The 20,549-nt window shown below is 39.2% G+C and overlaps 1 protein-coding gene across 2 annotated transcripts in view; it reads right to left on the bottom strand.

Annotated features, from left to right (window-relative positions):
* Window positions 1–1,039: 1,039 nt before the first annotated feature.
* The window catches only part of GLCCI1 (glucocorticoid induced 1), a 52,249-nt gene continuing 32,739 nt past the window's right edge, over window positions 1,040–20,549 (bottom strand). Inside the window, exons 4-8 of one of the 2 annotated variants that reach the window (XM_064704371.1) lie at window positions 17,242–17,358; window positions 15,145–15,297; window positions 9,090–9,300; window positions 3,357–3,477; window positions 1,040–2,292 (exon numbers count right to left, since the gene is read on the bottom strand). In XM_064704371.1, the coding sequence (XP_064560441.1) occupies window positions 1,947–2,292; window positions 3,357–3,477; window positions 9,090–9,300; window positions 15,145–15,297; window positions 17,242–17,358 (948 nt within the window). In that variant the 3' untranslated portion in view covers window positions 1,040–1,946. The remainder of the gene's footprint in view (window positions 2,293–3,356; window positions 3,478–9,089; window positions 9,301–15,144; window positions 15,298–17,241; window positions 17,359–20,549) is intronic. The other variant, XM_064704373.1, reaches the window with a different exon arrangement.

The following is a 20,549-nucleotide window of genomic DNA, read 5'->3' as shown; positions in this document are numbered from 1 at the left end:
TTCACCTAGGCCTGAGATTAGTAGGGTTAAAGATGGCCGCTGTGTTTCAATAAGCTTTTTCACATGAAAATGGTTAGAGACAGACCTCTCTCCTATGTTTTCTGCAAGGGGAGTCCAAAAACAGTGGATGTTTTATAGGCTGAATTCCACCTTGTAAGACAGCATTAACAAAAACTCGGTAATAAAAAGGAAGCAATGCTGTATCTCCAAACAAAGCACATATCTAGTGAGTAGTTACTGGTGGCTCACTTTCATCCCCCTCCAATCTCATCTTCCAAAGCAGAAGAAAACATAAAAGAGCATGTTTAAATGCTCCTAGTAGCTGCAGGCTACTAATCTCTTCAATTCCTGGAAATGGTGAACCTTATTCTCTTAGGAGCAGACAGCATACACGCAGTTCCATCGAGCTGAAAGCAATGGAGCAAGAACATCAAGTTTATTTTGCCTTTGGGGTCCTCTTGGTATCACAGGAAATTATCTCTGAAAGCAATGCTCCTCTTTTTCTAGCACAACAGAAGAGTGTCACAAACCCAATCTTGCCATGTACTATTTTGAGACAGTGTCCAGCCTGCAAAACCAGGATTATTTTACATGGATTTTTCTTTTATTTACACTTGAGGAGGGGGGGAAACACACTTTTACACACACAGCTTAAGTAACTGAAAGTTATGGGAGAAGCTTTAAGTAACATGAACTTAAAACTATTATTTTTCCCACCCCTCTTACAACACCCACTTGCTACTTCTGGACTTTCATCCAAACACAATTACTCACTACATAAATAAAATGCCGCTCATCTAACACTGCTCAACAAAATCTGAAAACCTATTTCCAACCAGCAAATGAATGAACATTTCCAAAAGAGAAACTAAACATTAATTTGACTTTTAGACGGTAACAGTAGCATTTCACATCCTTAACTGCCAACAAAAACCATGAGAGGAAATCCCCAATCACCCCCCCCCCGTGAAACCTAAAAGAATTTCTGTCCTTTAACAAAAACATTCTTGTCTTTCAAAATCCTCTCACGCACAATGTGGAATGTTTCTCATGTACAGCCTAGTACTGAACACTTTATTTGCAACAGTTTAACAGTCATTAACTGAGCAACACCTGAAACCTTTAAATGCCACAATTTTACATCTATTGAAATGACAGTAAATGCAACAGTTGTTTTACTTGTAAGCACATGACAAAGTGATATACATCACAGATTTGCTGGTTCTCCTCATGTTCACCCATGTCCAGGGTCATCATTCACCTGGATCTGAATGCACTTATTCCAAGAAAGTGGAATGTAATGAGGAAATATAATGCATAAAACAAGGAAAGGCAAAAGAGTGATGTTCCCTCTTTAGCTTTGTAGCTGTAAAATATTTTATATTCCAATATGATATACATTCCAAGTTACCTGAGTTTACACTTCAAGAGAAGTACCTGAAGCTAGGCCATAGGGTGGGCACTGTGCAACTGCTGTGGCCATTTTTTTTTTTTTTTGCATTGTGTGTATTACAGAAGTTAGAAACATAAACACCTGGATCAATTGTAAACATAATCCTGAAGTACAGTATTTTCCATAGGACACAACACAGCAAGACATTTTCTATTCAGACAGGCAACATTTTTTTATATATAGAGAGAGCTTATTTATACTGTAGAATTTGAAACAGAACACAGGACACAGTACTAATCTGGTCAAACATACTATGAAATGCATAGTCTCCACTTGAAACATTTCATGTAATATGGATTCTGCAGGCATTACTGCTTTCTCACAAAAAAAATGCCAAATATGGATTCTGTCCCTGCCAAGAACAGTGTTGAGATATTTGTTGAATGCTGCTAAGTATTCTGTGGTGTTCTGAAAGGTTGCCACCTCATGCAGATGTATCTGAACTAGGATCTCCTCCCTCCTTGTCTGGGGCAGAGGCCTGCTCCACCTTGCTCTAGATCAACACGTAGCTCTGAGGAGAGGAATGCTCTTCAGTCTGAATCTCCTGCAGGAGCGGCTGCTGCGGCTGGCACGGCTGTACCGGGGTCTCTGGCGAGTCCACTGTGCTGGTGTCATCTGACAGAGATGAGAAGGAGACCCGGGACGAAAGCTGCTCAACAGTCAGGGTGCTCAGAGCTGTGCTTTGAGCCGAGTTGGGAGAGTTCTTCAGCGTCAGGTCCGAAGCGGGAAGGAGGGGGCCCAGGAGTTTTACAGGACAGAAAGCTGATCCGGTTGGGATGAAATTAACCTTGTTTTTGTCAGGACATGAAAAGAGAGGGGCTGAGACAGGCTGACGAGACCTACAACGAGAAAAAAGATTATATATCTGACCAGCTGAGATGCCCTTCACATTGTGAACTTTGTGGTTCTATACGTTGCTAAAATGTGAATGACAAGGAATGGGATTAATTGGACAGAGGGGCAAACATCTTCCATATTGGTAGTCAGCTAACTGATCCACAGCATTAAAAATAGTACCATCACAAAAAATGACTTGGTAATTACTGGACAAACATGCAACTTCCAGCACGAAAAATCTGCAGTACATATGCACATGAAAAAATGCCATGATTAATTTAGAATGGCACAAATTCTTCTTTGATAAGCGATGCAGCAACAACACATTTAGTCATTTTAAATTCCTTTGAGGACCTCCACAAAACAGACCTCTCATTTCCCATATTCCATAATTTGTCTGGAGGCTTTTTCCACAATCCAACATTGCTCCCTTTACCACCCAGAAGGCAACAAATGCTGCTAGAGCAAGAAACATCCCCTCCTTAATTCTTTCATCCACAGGAGCTTAGCATGCAACCTCAACAGCATGTGCTGTGCTCAAATATTGCTGGGTCTAGGGAAAAAAGACATGATGTCCAAGAGTTTCATTTCCAATTTCTTGCTCAGCAAAAATATTGAGCAAAGTCTATGCCATAAGCATACTACCATCTACAAAGACATTTTATATGTTTCATTCCATTTTCTATGTTTTATACACATCAAAATGCAACCTATGCTTGAAACCGGTAATTATGACAAGGGGAGTTTTTGCTTAAGCTATGAAAATTTAAAATGTTAAAAAAATACACTGAAAGAGGTTTATATAAATGCTTAGGAAATTAATGTACCTTATCCTTTCTGCTTGGAATTTTGTTGCCTTTTGTAAACGCACAAAAAGAGGTAAAAGACTCCATTTTCTCTTCACACCAATGTAAACACTTGAACTTCTCTGTTGCACAAACTATAAGAATAGTTTGCTCCTGCAAAACCCATCAGCTGGAATAGTTTATTCATCTGCAGTTGAATAGGCTCAGTAAACAGGTTTACTGCTTTGCAGATACCAGCTGATATAAAAGGCATTACTTACGACATTTCCTCAAAGACCTTCACTCGCTCACATCCCTCTGGGGGCTCTCGTTTGAACATGTAGCTGTTGTTTGGTTTGGGAGATGAGGCATACTTGGGCAACGGTGAGCTACTCCCACTGTCTGAAAATTTAAAGCAGTTATATTACTAGAGATTGAGAGTGCTTTTTAATTAAATTCGATTTCCAAACAAGATGCCTTTTTTCACAATTTAGCCACTACGCTGGTTTGCTTCTACCACAATGCTTCCTTTATTGCAGGCTACTTCTAACACCCTTGTATAGCACATTTCTTCTGAGTAACAGCTTCGGTGCAGCAGCAATCTATTGTATAACAACACATAACAGGAGGATATTTTTATCCAGAACACTGCAACTGGAACAAAGCAGAGCTGTGATCCTGGAAACAAATACATTCTTTATTACATAGCTCAAAAACCGCAAATGAACAAGGTAATATGCATAATACATGCAGAAGAATTAAGAGTGGTAATGATAAAACACCTTCTCACTGTATAAACAGTGTATACAGCTTGTATCTTATTTTAAAACACAGTTCTTCACTGGAATATTGCCTTATTAGCCTCATGAGCAGCTCAGAAGTCGGAACTAAACAAAACACATTTGTAACACAGGTACTGCTACCTTATCATTACAATGTCTTATCTTACTTGCTTCACAGTTGTGAAGTTGCTTTAGAATCTAGAATAAAACTTCTACAATTTATTCTCTCATCACTACGGGCTATATAATACAAGTATTCTTCATAACCCCAGCTGCCTGTGTGTATTTTAGCCAGACACACTTAGAATTAAAGGTGAGAGGATCTAGGACAAAAGGCAATGGGCAGATTTATTTGTACTTCTCAGAAAGTATAAGAGAAGGCTCAAGTCTGGTAATGATAGAAGCACAGAAGGTTCAAATCTTTGGATTATGAAAGGGTTCACTTTAAACAGTCATGCTGACAACATGATAGTAAATGCATTACGGAAATAAAGTAGGTACAGAAATAGCTATCCACAGAAAATTAGCTTTCTCCAGTGGCTTCTACCTTTTCAAAGTGCAACACCTCTCCTAAGGTAGTATTATTGGTTCCCTATTCCCTGCTTAGGATTTCAATTAAAAAATGAAATAGGAAAATTAATGAGGACCCACCAACTTACAAATACACCTTAACTGGAGAGAAATAGCTGCTCTTGCTTTAGCCCTTTTCAAGTCTTTCCATTCATGTGGGGTACATTATTTTTAACTCAAGTTTATAGCCTTTGTTTACTTCTCTGTTGTGCATGTGTGTTGCTTTTTCAGCTATCCAAGCTTCAAGTACTGTGATCTAACTTCACCAGAGTGGAGAGATTTGTCTTTAACAGCTTGCAAAGAGTAACTACACAAACTATTATATTACCATGACTCAAATACTAAGGCTAATCATTAGATGTTTTGAAACATTTCTGCTTCCTCTTACAAGAAGAAACAAATCGACTCAAATGTCATACTTCCTTTTGAAGATTTATTATGAAAGATACGAGATAAAAAATAATGTTGAAGTGATCTTTAGTAGCATATTGATTATTCAGCTCTTTCCTGCTGTAGAGTGAATACAGAACTTCTATTTACAGAATTTTTGGTGTTAACTACGAAGGCAGAAAATGCTTAGAGACAATACAGATATTTGCCAAGTTGGGAGCATGATGGTCCTGTTGGCATTTTTCCACTGCTGGCCCACACCACTCATTCCAAACACAGAAATCATTAACAGAACCCAGACAGTTTGTTTCCTCCTGCTAATATTTAAAACTGAACATCCAAGTTTCTATTTTAAAAATTAGAGACATAAAATGTACTACTGTTCGTTCCACTGCATAGTGGAAAACCATGGCAGTACATCCAAGGGAAGAATCAAACAGAATTCAAAGTTAAGTCAGGTCTTGGAAGATTTAAGAGTCTTGTCTACTAGCCAGTTCAGCTTTCAATCAAGTTTTTGGTTTAGTTAGCCCTGCCTGGCTGAAACTTTCTACGTGAGACAGCTGCTAAACAAGTATTTCTCTTTACCCTCCCAGTTTTTAAAGCTTATGAGGTTGTTGGATTTCCATTTTGCCCGAATGCACGGCACGCGCTGCTGGAGAACTGTGAGGAGACTCGCGCATACAAGCCAGGCCTTGGGCGAGAGTAGAAGGGACTGGGAGCACAGGCCACCAGTTAAGTGCAAGAGGTGGCATCCACAGCTTAAGCCAGATCCACTTGTGTATCCTGTGGGCTCTGCAGCGCTGAACTGTCCCGTCATTAACCCCTGCCGACACGGCACATCCACCACGTGCGCTGTCCCGGGTTTGATGGGCGCGCTCACTGCTCCCCCAGGCTGCAAGGCCGAGCCCTCGGCTCCCTCCAGCAGGGGGCGCCCTGCCAGCGTGACCCAGCCCACCCATCCCATCCCATCCCGCTCCATTGCATTCCATTCCATTCCATTCCATCCCATCCCATCCCGCTCCATTCCATCCCATTCTATCCGGCACTGATCCTGGAATCTTTAAAGCGACTTTCCCTCCCACAGACGCACAGCAGACAATATGGAGGCTTATCACACCGAACTTCTGGACACAAATTTAAAACACATATATTCTGTTATCTAGAAAGCATTTTAAGAGTGTAACTCAAACACTAATGATTTTAACCTTAATACAGGAAATCATATCTTGCATATATTAGAACAACAAAAGAGGGTAACTAAAAAACAATCTGTAAAGCAGTTTTTTAAGTGACTTTAACAAGAAACGGCCAGTGAGCCTTGGGATTACTTTTGATAGGTTCAAAAATTCCAACAAGACTATCCAAAGACGCCACTAACAACTCTCCTTTAAAGAGCTATGGATCAGATGCCCAGAATTTAACAAGCATCTTCACAATCACGTTACCTGGAAGAGCCTGCTAGCAACAGTGGGACTACTAAATGCTGCCTAAATCAAAATCCCTGAAAAACAGGGTATACAATTTATATTTGTACAAAGAAACCCCTCCAGATTTCATCTGCTTATACCTTCAGATGCCTTTGAATTTCACCTCTGTCACAGCTGCTGAGGATGCTATGTGGGGCTCTGAATTACAGTTCCATGGACCAGAGTATCACAAAACAGATCTAGTGAAACCAGTAGTTTTAATACAAAATCCAGGTGCCATGAAAACACATTCTTTCCCAACCCTTCCTTGCCTGCTCTAATCAACACTGTGTAGTATCACTGCTCTGTCCAGAGTAATACTGTGAACCTCTTCTGAAAATTAGCTTTCACTCACTTTTGAAAAACTCTATTTAACAGCTTCTTGCAGAAAGGTAAACCCACCAGTTGATAGAGTCCAAAGGGCAGCTGGGAGGGCCTCAGGCCAAAGCACAGCTTTGCACAAAAAGTAAAAGATGCTTTAGGAATGTAAAGCAGTGCTGTGTCTGTACAGAACATTGGCTCCTCTTACTTCTTAGTCTCTTAGTCAAACTAACCTTCCTTTCCTATTCAGCAACACACCCCACAACCATTAGCAACACCAGTAACTCCACTTTTTAATGGTAAATACAAGTTATTTTCATCAAGAGAAAAACTAAGCTTTTAGAAAAGTAACAAGAAAAGGTCACCAAAACATCTACATTTGGTTACACAATGCATATTTTCAAACTTAACAGGCCTCACAAAAAATAGGAGATGATTTTATTCTAGCTCACAAAAGCTTTTAAAATGAAGGTGTGAAAACCTTCCCACGTTTTTATTGTAAAAAGTAGTTAACAGCCACAACAAATGTAATAAACCATCCCTCAAACTTGCTATTCTGTTGTAATTTACAGCCATATCCCTCATTTATCCATAATTTAATAATTTTGAAGCAATATTCTAATTCAGAATAATTGGCCTGTAGTATCTAGGTGATATGAGAGCAAAAAGCACCTTTTTGACTATACTACTGCAACCTCTGAAGAAATTACTTTCTCTTGGAAAACTGCTACATGTTTTCCTAGTTTTTACCTTGCCTTAAAAACTTAAGTTCTGATGAGAAGTTCAAGGTTTTATCTTTCATACGCACAGTATTATGTACCTTACTTAAACCAAGTTGAAAATGCCATCATGATGACTTAAAAAACTGGCTGTTTATCATCATCACCTACACACTTCTCCTGGAGAAGACTTTTGATGCAAGCCTAGCATTGAAGTCAGTCTTAAAACCAAAATCCACAAATAAGGATCTATCCATAAATTTCACTCAAGTCAGCTGTTCAAAAAATCCAAGGCAAGAGATAAAAAGCCTTGAAAAGCATTAAAAAGGCTAGATGCACTATTTCAAACTGTCTTCACTCACTACTGCCAATAATGCACCAGAGAAAATTCCCATTACTGTGATAACGAAGTACTGACTGCAAAAGGAATTATTCATTTCCTTGCTTTTTAACTTATATTTGTTATCAGGACATATATGAACCAATTTACCTGTCAAGATGCTTTTTCTGTGCTAATACTTTAGTAGATGTTTCTATAGTGATTCAGTCTCAACAACATATTAAAATTCACATGCATAGTATACGAAAGAGGAGTATGGTGGGAACAAGCTAATAACACTTATTTTTGGAGCATAGCCAACTCTCATTTTGAGGTAAGACTTCTACTTTAATGTGGTTAACTTGCACACTTGCACACACCCACCCCCAGTTCAGGATTTGGGCAGATGGATTAGTCTTCCACTATTTCCTTTTAAATCCAAGCTGTGGAAAAAAATACTTTTCAGAAATCAAGAAAAGCGTTTCTCCTGTTGACTTCCCCAAGCCTAGTCCCAAATTACTTTAACTCTTAATAAACAGACAGTATTTACAAAAAAAGCACTTAACCTTACTTACAACCTCAAAACTCTGCTATCTTTAGCTCATTGGTAAATAAATATATGCTAAATCTTAGAAGTTTTCATTTCCTCTGTGAAACTTACTCCTCTTAGCTTGCATGATTTACCCAAATCCTACATCCTCCATACTGAGTCCATGTTTCAGCTAGCTGACCAGAAGCACAAGGGTAATTTTATTAGTAAACAGTTGTCAAAAAAACCACAGTCCTTTTTTACACTGGTGCCTGTATACTCATACTCCATAGTCTGTCCGTAACTCTTAATTCCTGAAACTCCAGTTGTACTCCCACTATAAAACCAAACAACATTTTACAGACTTCGAAAAAAACGCAGGATACTGATAAACGCATAAATTATTCAGAATTTCTGAGCTGTTATGCAGCATACACAAAGAAGTAATTACCCTCCACCAGGCTGTTCAAACAGGTATCTGAGCTCCTCATCAAACAACTCCTAGTAGAATGTAAGAGTTCAGAAGCAGAGTTCTTTTAAAAGCAGTCCAAAACTTCATCACCATTTTCAACAGCAAGCAATTCACCTACAATAAATATACAGTCTACCACAAACCTTACTGAAACCTTTCTTTAAGTTAAACATGTTAGAATCTGAATTCTTCACATTAGAATCTTCAGAAATAGGTAACTGTTTGCTGTGCTCCTCTGACGTATTTATGGAAGATGTTTGTGAAGTTTCACAAACAAGAGGGAAAAAGATATGTAAACAAACAAAACCAATTTTCAGATAAATCCTCAATCCCTCCACAACCATCAAACAAAAACAAAAACTGATGTAATGAATAAAATGAAGGTAGTTGTAAAAGCATGACATCGCATGCCTCCCATAGGTAAAGGCAGGGCATTCTACTCTCACCTTTATCACGGTCATAGAGCAAATCTTCTGTTGAACAGGGGCTGCCATCCTGAGATTCAGGAGGGCAGAAGGGAGAGACACAGGGTGAGTGGCTGCTGCAGCTGCTGCTGCGCTCCTGCACGGAGGGCGTCTGCGTGTCGATGCTCCGCGTGCTGCTGCTGCGGTAGTGAGCGGGCAGCGGCGCCCGCCGCCCGTCGGGGATGTCCAAAGGCTGCAGGAGAAACAAGCAGTTACCCAGAAAAGATCAAACTCACCAGCAATGCCAGCCTGCAGCACTCATCAGCAAAGGCCTTAAGAAGAACAAACATGGCATTTTAAAGAGGACAGGGAGATCTCACATAAGAAAGTAATGCAGTGTACAATGGATATAACATACATTAATTATATGGAGTACCGGGGCAACGTGCACAATGCAAAGTTAACATCCACAATTCAACACATGCCAGTGTTGTGTTTTTATGGTAGTTAAAAAAGCAAACCTTCCTCGCTAATTATATGTAGTACTACAATAAAGGTCACTGCTATTATAATACAAAAACAAGTACCCCAACAGAGATCACATCTGGATAAAAGGGAAAGTAGAAAATGTCAAACACAATAGCATACTATTGCCATAACAACCAACCGAATTACAATTATAAAAGGAAACCATCCAAGTTTTGCTAGTAAGTTGCAATTCTCCAGCACAGCCCTACATTCCATCCTTTTACAGACGATGCACACATGAAGCAGGCTTGTAACAAGGCTCACAAGCTTTGTCTGGAGCCAAAGCCAGCAAGCTCTGCCTGCCCGTATCAGCCTAGCTGGCACTGGCCAGAGTGATGCTGCATCCCACTCTGCAACACGCTGCACAGAAATGTTCACAGCAGTAGACTGGCATGCTCTACTTATTTGTCCTTCCCAATGGAAAATTAGTTTTCTAATAAAGACAGTGCTGCTTTAAATGTAAGAAACCAATTGGGAATTAGAGTCTTGCTTAGAAGCAAAGGGGAAAAAATGTCTGCAAGATTTAAAAAATTTTTATTCTCGCTGCAGTGAAAACTGTGTCCAAACCATAAAGAACAGCTTAAATGTTCTAGCTACAAAAAAATTAATGTCCTTTTCCTTCTCACTTCAAGTGAACATTTTTATTTTATTGCCCCTCTTCCGCATATATTCCAAAACTGTAACAGCTTGTTCCAGAGCCTAAAATTCAACCCAACACTTTTGCTAGCAACGAGGACATGACACCTATTGGCTGAGTATCACATTCTCCCTTTTTCAGCAACAGTCTATCCAGAAAACCACCACATATTACACAAAGAGGCAGACAGAGCAGAGCAGGAAGATAATTTTCTTCTTATGAGTCTTCCAGTTAATACCATTTCATATTTCAAGCAAGAGCAAAGAAACACACTTAAGGGAACATTACAGCTGCTCCATCAAACGCTGTAAGGTTTGGGCACAGCTGTGTGGTCTGTTCCAACAGCTCAGTTCCCATTGCATATGCATTACAACACGACTTGGTGCTCCATTCCCATCGCCCCAACAGGCCCTGACTCATTCAATGCACAGAGCTGCAGCAGACAGAAGAGAGAAAACAAAACTGAGGCTGCAGAAAGAATGTAGTCTCATAACTATCATAACCAAACCAACAAAGAAAAAAAGACCACACCAAAAAAAAAAAAAAAAAACCGCCAAAAAAAGCCCCCCAAAAAAACCACCAAAAAACTGCCAAATAAAACAGCATTTTTATTTCTCTCTCTGCCACAAAAAATCTGTTAGATGTCAGAGAATCAACTAAACCAACCTCTGTCTTCTATAGTATCTCTTCTGAATGCCCAGTTTATATAGGTCTGATTTGCAAGTCCTCTGCATTAACAGATGCAGAAGGAAACTACAGGAGGCTTAGGATTTTGAACTCCTAAAATGGAATGTAACATCCTGAGTTACCTGAACAACCACACTATAGAACCCTGCTGGATTTGTGTTTCCCCATCCATAAAGTGTAAATAACACCATCTTTCTTCTCACATAACTGTGATGTAAAGTGAACAAAATTTCAGACGTACTCCTATTATAAAGAAGCAAAATCTCAGGCAAAAGTTCACATTTCTGACTTCAAAGCAAGGTGTAACAGTAAGCATGAGGACACAAATCTAAGGAGGAGAAGGGAAAAACACCAAACAGCTGCTCATTAAGGGCATACACTATGGTCTATGCAACAGGTAAAACAAGGATTCCAGGGAGGGGGAAAAAACAGCAAGTGATCACATAATTAAAGACTTCAGGATAACACAGATGTTCTTCCACACCTGGAGGAACAATGTAATCTCAGGCAGTCAGGAAGTATATCCCACATCACATGTTTCAATCTCCCCTGAACTAAAGCCTGAGGTACAAAAATAATCCGTATTTTTAAACACGTATCTAAATATACACACAAGCAGAAAAAGCTAAATATTCATCATTCTTTACAAGTGCAGTAACATTTATTAGGCATAAAAAATGCCTGTTAATATCTCAGATTGCTGTGTTCTTATATTTATCTTTCCCTTACTGCTGACAAGTAGAAAAATCACCATGAAAATATCAACTAGAACTATTTAGCTTGTTAAAAACTTTATATATCAAACCTGATCAATGGAAAAAAACACTTTTGAAGTTACTTTCTATGAGTCATGCCTGAACTATTCTAAAACTGAAGTTCTCACAACCTTATAAGATAAGAAAGAGGGTAACTAATTTGGTACAGCTGCTATTACTTCCCATAATGCCCAATGCATGGAAAGCAACTAGAAATTACTGCATTCTATGTGCTATTTCTTGAGGGTTTTTTCCCAAGTATATAATGTATTAACCTTATGTCAAATACATTCTGACAGGACGTTTGTCCATCCCTACTGGATGTGCGTTCTTGGACACAGTTACATAGTGCTCTCATCTCCCAGCAAAGGCAGGGAAAAGCTGCATTTGACAACACGTATGCATTTCCCAATACATTGTTACCATTCACCAATTTGTTTTCAGCATCAATCTTTTTGCTGGAAAAAACCTCAACAACACTCCACTTAGAAGAATCAGGAATGCCACCAGTCTGTAAGAGCATTACAAGCTGTACATCTATTTGGGAGGCAACTTCTTCAGAGCAAAGCATTCAAAGCTATTGATTAAAAAACTTTCCTTCAGACTGGAACACAGGAAAGTGCTTCTTCCTGCTGGCATCAGTGAAGCCATCAATGTACTTTATAAGGTGCAAGTGCAAAAACCATTATGTACCCTAGGAAGGACCACTTAGGAAAAAAACGATTTTCAGATGAAGGCTATGAGAAGTTAAGTAAGGATCCTCTGCATCTGTGCAAAATAAAAAGTCATTTTTATTAAAGGATTACGTTTCCAGATAGGTACATAAAACCACCTTGCCATCTCCTTCCAGAAGCATTAGAAATCAAACAAGGAACACAGTAACCAGTTTACTTACACTGCCTTGATAATCCATCAAAATTTATTTATTTCTAATTAATTCTGTATACTTGTTCCAGTAGAATGTTTTTCCTAACAGGAGGCCTATGAATGTGTCTGTGTTCTGCTACAGGGCACTTTTCATAATTTCCACTATTGTATTCCAGAAGGGGGAACACCTCTTATCCCCTAATCCCTACAAAAAGCCCATCATCTTTTTGCACCTGAGTCTCCAATGATGGTGTTGTGGAATTACAATGGGACAAAGACCAAAAGGTACAACAACTTCACAAAAACTGATCCCATCTTACAAGTTATGGTGAGAACAGAGACACACCATCACACCTCATCAGAGTTAATCAGCAAGTTATAAAAAGAAGGAAGGAAAATATATCCAAGGATTTTGAATAAATGCATTAGAACATTAATTAGAAGTTTATTAATAAATTGGAGGAGAAAGAGGTGAATAAGAAGTGGCTCAAAAAGGACAAATTCATTTTATGAAAGCAAAAAGGGAATACCTTCAGCTAACTAAGCAAGATGAATTATGTGAAAAGATACAGCTATGGCTAAACTGCAAAGAATGAAATTTTTTGAGTACTTTTAACCACTATGCAATCTCTCTAAACTTTACCTTTTAAAAATCCTATTGACTGTAATGACACAAAGACATTACTAATCCTCAACTATCTTTATGAAATACAAAAATAACTGAACAACACAAGAGTGGTTTGGTTATTTTTGCTTTTATAACTACAATTTTAGCCATCATTAAGATGCTAAAACAAATTTTTTTTTAAACATTTCAGAGAAGTAACAGAACTAAATCAGTGTGAGTTAAGACAGAAGACATATTCCAAAGCAACAAACTATCTTTGACCGTGCTTTTAAAAGAGTTTCTAAAAATACAAAATGTTACAGCGAGAAAGAATGGCAGAAAACGGAAAGAAAAACGAACAGGATCACTAAAGTTTGGTTTCCTATGGTTTATCTTTTGTTCAGTGGTTCCTAACCTTTGACCCAGCTGCCCCGAGTCCCCCAGGCTAAACTGCTGTATTAGGAGAAAGTTCACCAGCAGTAAGATTTAAGTAAATTATGATCTTGTTATGATCTTCCATAAGCAAACTGAGAGCTTGTAATCTCACAGACAGTGCTAGGAGTCCCACTCTAGGTCCCACAAGACCAGAGTTCACAGAAATTAACAGTTACATAGCAGGAAACAACCCTCTGCCCACAAAGATGGACTTGACTTCAAGGGCAATGTGTGATTTATGACTTTCTTTTGTGTCTGAAGCTCTTGCCAGCTGAATGTTTGGAGGAAGGGTTCACAATTGCCTTGGTTGCGTAAACTGCGAGCACCTCTGGCCCAAATCCAACAATGCACTTAAGTATGTGCTTAACTGGTTTGCTGGACCAGAGTCAGTACATTCAGTAACACAGGAGAGCTCTGCATCCCAAGCAATAAGCTGTTAAAACCCAAGGACAACATTTACAAGGATGATTTGTCTGATAGATAAATGAAATATCCTCCAACTACAGGAGATTACAACCCCAGCCATAGCAACATCAATGGTGGCACTGCAATACACACTTTTTTGTACTCTTTGGAGATGCTGCAACAAGGCTTGTTGAGCTGGGCATTCAGGCTGCATTTTTGGTTTTTTTTCCTCATATTCCTGGCACAATACACACCTTTCCTAAAGGGATAAGACAGACTTAGGAAAGAAAACTTAGCATAGAACTACTACTACATTCTTAAGACTGCTTTGTCCACACAACTAGGGGTCTGGAGAAGCCAAGACTACTCCAAAAAAATTTAAGTTTACTACTGATATGAAGAACTGCAAATACAAAGTTTCAGAATCTTAAGCCTCTGATGGAAGTTTTATAGCTTGATTTGTATACTGAAATGCTGTTATATGACCATTCATGAGAAAAGCACCTACAACTTGGAGATTAGGAAAACAAAAACGTGGAGTTACTTTATTCCATAGCAGAAAATTTTCACTGGCTGTTCAGGAAACAGTGGCTGTAAACCAAGTATTCCACATTTTCAGTGTCATCAAATTCCTCAACGAAAAGTCCAGTGCTCCAAAGCAAAGCCGCCCCATTTGTCAGTATTTTCCATACAGACATCTCCCATGACAGATCATAGAGGTTTCATGGCAGTAAAATGGTCCACATTCAGTCCATGGAAAAAAAGCATTAAAACCAAAAAGGAGAGCATAGTACTGGAAACTTACATCCTGTTCAAGAAAGAGTGCAAAATGAAGCAAATATAACAATCTCCTGATCTCTAATTACTTATTACTGCAGCCTGAAGTGTCTGAATGTTCTAACACTTCTATCTCCCACAAAAACTTGCAAGTTCTCTACAGAAAGGGCATTCTTAACAATGTAGGTTTGGCCAGAAGCCCTTTAAAAATAAAAAAGAAAACTCAAAAACAAAAACCCACCATGCTAAAACACCAAAACAAAGTTTTCAAACAAACAGTTCTTTGAAGAAAATTATTTGTAATTTCAGCCACAACGAAGGTTCCTCAAGAGGAAGGTTTTTCCTGTGTTTACAGATTACAAAGAGATAACAACCATAAACATGTTACTATATGCTTACCTTGGATACCTCTTCTTTTCCACTGTTCTCCTTAATGAATACTTTTTCCAGTTCAGGGCTTATTCCTTCTACATTACACGGCACACGTGAAGCAGTTGATTTTGGCACTGAAATGCTTGACAGTGGCATAGGGACAGATCTGGAAATACAAGCCTAGAAGGTAGACAGCAACATGATTTAAAGATGGAAAACAGAATAAAGGCAGAAATCTGAGACCGAAACTAAAAGCTTAAGTAAGAAGGTGTGTATTAATTTTGCCATTTAGAAGATTATCTTTACTTGGTGAATTTAAATAAACACAAATGCCAGTATAAATCAAAAGCCAATAAAATCATGTCTCCTTAAGTCAAAGAAGAGTTGTATAACCAAAACACTCTATGACTTCACTTGGTAGTCAATAGACAGGTGTATGTACTTTCCAGAGGCACAGACTAAGGTTTACACTGCAGGGGGATGGGGAGTGCATGGGGCCCTGATGCTAACTGGGATCCAAAAGGCCTTTCATAACATTCCTAAAGCTTAATGACTCAACCAAAATATTCACCTAATGCACTTTTACTCTCTTTTGGTTGGTTCTAGTGAATGCAAAATAAAACATTCATTCAGAACTTTTAATTTTATTAGCCAATACCTTTTCAGAACTTTATGTTAAAGGTCTTAAGAGAAATCATCTTGAGTTTAAGAAAAAAACATCTAAGTGAGCACAAATAAGATTTTCAGAAAAGGCTGTTGAGTGGAGTTCTGTTACCAACAGGAAACATTCCTGAGATTGCACTGAGTCTTGCACACTCAACCTTAAAAGCTTCACCTTGGCAGCAGCTACACACACAGCCATGAACAGTCTCATGTGTCAATCAACTTGTTCTCCTCCTCCTAGAATCACAGGATGCTTAAGACAAAATGTAAACATTTTTTGAGTTCTTATCAAGTGCATCTTGCACAATGTGCAGCCCCCAAGGTGCAAGTCATTTGCCTGCAAGCATTCTCTGACTGCCAGAACACACAGCCTGAAGAATGGCTTTATCAGAGAACTTCTCCCTGAGAAACCAAAATGTCACATGAGCAATGACAAAGTGAGCTCCAAGTACTAAACAATGTTTCTCCACAGCATATGTCCTAGGTGGGTTTCAATCTGTGTCAAAGACTGTCTGCTATGTCACCATAACGGCACAGGTACTTGCAACAGCTTACTTTGAGATGTAAAGCAAAACCCTTTTCTATGTCAAATGTAGTAGGATCCTTTGTTATGAAGGCTAACAGGTTCAGGAAGAGCATCAAATTCCTATTGTCTTCCTGCATTAGGACCACAAGATTTTTATCCCCATAGAAGGAATGTAAGGAATCAGCCATCACAGCTCAACCAGGTGCTGTAACTAGCTGCTACAGAACACCAGGCAGTTAAAAAGGTACTCAGGAAATACCATGACAGAACCAACATTTCAGATGTTCAAAGAGTGGCCTGTTAGTAACGGGAGTCCAAGTTAAGGATCTACTACAGGTGAAATTTAATTAGGACTCAAATGTCTGCACTCTCAAATAAGCCATGGTTAAATGCTTTCTACAAGTACCTTAAGATTATAAAGATATTCGCTGAACCTCACCCGAGCTTTAGAACTGTAATTGGGTTTCAATTTTGCTGACAGGTTGTAGTGACTAGATCAGGACTGCTTTGGGTATCCTCCACTGCATCCTGCTTTGGTACTTTGTTTTCTTTCTTTTCTTTTTTTTTTTTACTGGCCCAGATGGGATTAGGTTGCAAAACTGATAAGTAAATACCTTCCAGAGGAGCTTTGAAAGTTTACCACAAAAAAAATTAGTCTTGGAAGCAAGTATGCATCCCTGGAAGCACAGCCTTATCTGGCCATGCCCATAACTTTTACAGCATCATAATATATTTCAGTTGCTATCATGGTACAACCCTTCCTTTATTATATGACGACCATCAGATAAAGTCCAGTGAAGGCACAGCAGTATCAGTCTGTAAGCATTTGATGTGCCACACCAGAGAGCAAACACAGGACAGATGGGAAGGCTCAGCAGGCTGTTCAGCCAAGGCTGCTGAGGTGGGAGGCTGTTGATGTCAGGAGCTCCCCTTACCTGAGTCTGACTGAGTGCTATGTGGTTGCCATGGAGCGGTGACTGACGTTCCTTCTCTTTGCTGTGCCGGCTGCTCGCCTTGCTGCGCTGCAGCTGCTGCCTCAGCTTGGCAATCTGCTGGAGAGGTGTGAGAATGAGGTATGAAATGGGTACCTGCTCAAATCTTCACATATGAAGTGAATCATGGACATTTTAATCCTCTTTGGAGGATTTTACAGGCATATAGGATTGCCTTTCCTTGAAGTATGAGCATTAAAGCTTCTTTCTGCTTATCAGATACTTACTCCAAAGTATCTGCCCCATTCACCAACCTGAATATGACAACAGGCTTAATTTATTTATTGAATTCCCTCATTTACACACAAGCACTTTAATATCTGATACAAATAAAAGCAGTCAGAATGACAATTTGTAGCATCTTCCAATCTGTAACTGGTTTAAACTGGGGACTTTAAAGCCTTTGTTTGATCTTAAACCAAAACAAAGTTTTTTCATGATAATTCATCATAAAAGAACCTTCAGAAACAACTGGCACTCAAAATGTACTGTTCATCTTGGAGTACTTATCTAATACATTTAACAGCACTTCCCTGCAGGCAATATTACCACAGATTCCTTCAGGCAGACGGAATTATCTTTCCGGCTGTCTGATGCAAAGATGTCTAATCAAAAGTTACATTTTAAATGTCAAATGCAACTAAAGCCATTATCCATTTGACCTACTCCTTAACAAGAAACCAAAGAATTTCATTTTGGGATTCCTCTACTTATTTATTCCTCCTGGGAAACTTCTACATGAAAGAGAGTACTTACCTCTATAAACATTGTCTCAGAAGTTTAGACTGTGTGCAAATTCACACAACAGGTACAGACACTTCCTTAAAATGGATAATTTGTTCCCTTAGGCTCAAATCCCACTGTTCCTCATGCTCAGCACACTGGAATACAAGGCCATGCATGGCCCCATTTAATTTTTAACTCAGCTAGAGATACAATTTTTTAAAACCTGAAGGGCAAGTAAGGAGAACAAATGCACATGGAATTCATACATCAGCTGGAAACTAACCTCTCCTGAGTGACAACTCACAAGTACATGCACTCTGTGGTTATTTCCATGTAGTTAAATATATCACTGGTACTCTTGCAAAGCAACTCCATGTCAGAGAATCACTTCACATCACTCTTCACAGTGTCAGAGATGACAGTGCTTGGTGAAGAGGTTTGGATGGAGCTCTGCTGCAGGCTGTGAACTCTTCCTTGTGCTGCTTCTGGTAGCACTCACAGAAGAGCAATCTATCTTTAAGGCTTCACATCAAGTTTTGCCACAGCTCATTACCCATATTTAGAAAACTGCTACTCAGAAATGGCTGAATACTTTGATCTTTAAGCAACACACAAACAGTTCAAGAGCTCCAAAAGGGTCTGTGTGTTGAATATATCCAGAACAACAGAGCCCTAATACAACAGCATTACTTAGACAGATGAGCTACACTTAGAGAACTGGGACACTAAACTCTTGATCAAAGGTAGAACTCAAGCAAAATATTGCAAGAAACTTTGCAGTCTGAAGAGGTATATTTCATGTCTAAAAAAATAAATCCATTTGTCTAGAAATTTCCCCTTCTCCTTGTAGAAGGTAGGAAATCTAACATATAGATGAAAAAACATGCAGGTAACTACTCTGGTAAATATACACACATTACAAATATTTATGTCTTACACTGGAATATTGAAGAATGGGGAGAACTGGGAAATAATCTTCATCTTCCCCTTTAAAACCAGAGGAGAAAAATGATGCCTGGATCAGAAGACAGCTGTGGACAGAGATGGCTGACTATAAGAATAATCAGAAAGCAAGGAGAGTGCTGTATACAAATCTTTCGTTTCTACTGCCTCTCCTTGACTCTGTGCACTTCTTCCTAAGTCAAAAAGTTAAACACACTATTTTGTTTAATTTAGATGAAATTCAGTTTCTGAGCTTTCCTCAAGAGCACACTATGAAAAGAAAATATCTACACAATACCACCTGAGAGATCTGACTGATTTCTGTCACAAATAAGCTTGCAAATCTTTGACAACATAGCCTCTCACTGCAAAATTTGCACAGTGAAAACTCTAAATGGGAGAGTGTTGATAGGCTGGTATGTCTCTAGGCTAGCCAAAAACCTTGAAACTCTGATACTGTGAAAGGAATCAATGGATCCCTGGAATTCAGGGTTCTCTCAGCCACCTCAAGAGTATGTGTATTGTGGCAGTCAGTAGATTCTTGACACTAACAAAGGAAAGAGTGCTTGGGTCACTGAGGAGAAACAGAAGATGGAAAATTGTTGATTTGACTGTGTATCTGGAGCTGATACAATCTCTTGAGCCAAACAAGCAATGCAGTGAAGAAACAGATGAGCCTTCTTAGATCATATATCCTTAGCCCTGAACTTGCAGGACTCTAGCTGTCCATGATGCAGCTACTTTTGGACAAGAAAATGAGAAAGCAACACGGGCTTATAAAAAGGAATCTGCTATTTCCTATTTATCCTGCAGACCTGGGAGACAGAGGCTTGCTGGCACAGACAACCAGCAAGCTGGCAGTGTCAATGAGTACACCAAATCCACTGAACTGAATGATGCTCCATCTCTTCACCAAGGGGAGTCCACAGACATTCTACCACTTGCTAATCCTGAAATTGCAATACCTTTTTTTCTTCTACAAGATTATCTTTTAATTACCAATTATTTTCTATCTCAAGCTGAAATAAAGCCACTCCTACCAACAGCAGATAGCTGTGCTAGCTTCCTCCAAGTTTATCTACACCTTCTTCTCAGGCAGCAGCAAAGTGCCATCAGAGCACCAAATATAAGCAAAATGATCTACAGTATGAGCTACACTAATTTGCACAAAACAAATAAAATTCATGGAGTAAGAGAAGAGTCTGAAACATATGCCTTGATGGCACCTGTTTTACCAATTATCTCAAAGAAGCAGCACATCCTGTCTCCTGGGCACTCAACTGATGAAGCAAATATGGTGCAAAGAAAATGGTGCCAAGTGAGTGGTATCAGGAAAACAGGCATTTGAAGATCCAGCACTAGACCAGATCTGTGCAAAGAAAATGGTGACAAGGAAGTGGCAGGAAAGGAACCATGTGCTGCACTGGGGAAACCAAAGGGCAGTAACAAAACCCTCAATTTTCACCAAGCAGCTGAGAACAGACAGGGCTTGGGACACCACTTCCCCCCACACCCAACTGCATGCAGTCTAATATAACTGAGCATTAGTGTGACTGGGGTATACACAGTCATATTAAGGAGCA

The sequence above is a fragment of the Zonotrichia leucophrys genome, chromosome 2 (assembly GCF_028769735.1).
Source record: "Zonotrichia leucophrys gambelii isolate GWCS_2022_RI chromosome 2, RI_Zleu_2.0, whole genome shotgun sequence".
In the NCBI taxonomy this organism is placed as follows: Eukaryota; Metazoa; Chordata; class Aves; order Passeriformes; family Passerellidae; genus Zonotrichia; species Zonotrichia leucophrys.
This window is presented reverse-complemented; position numbering and strand designations above follow the sequence as displayed.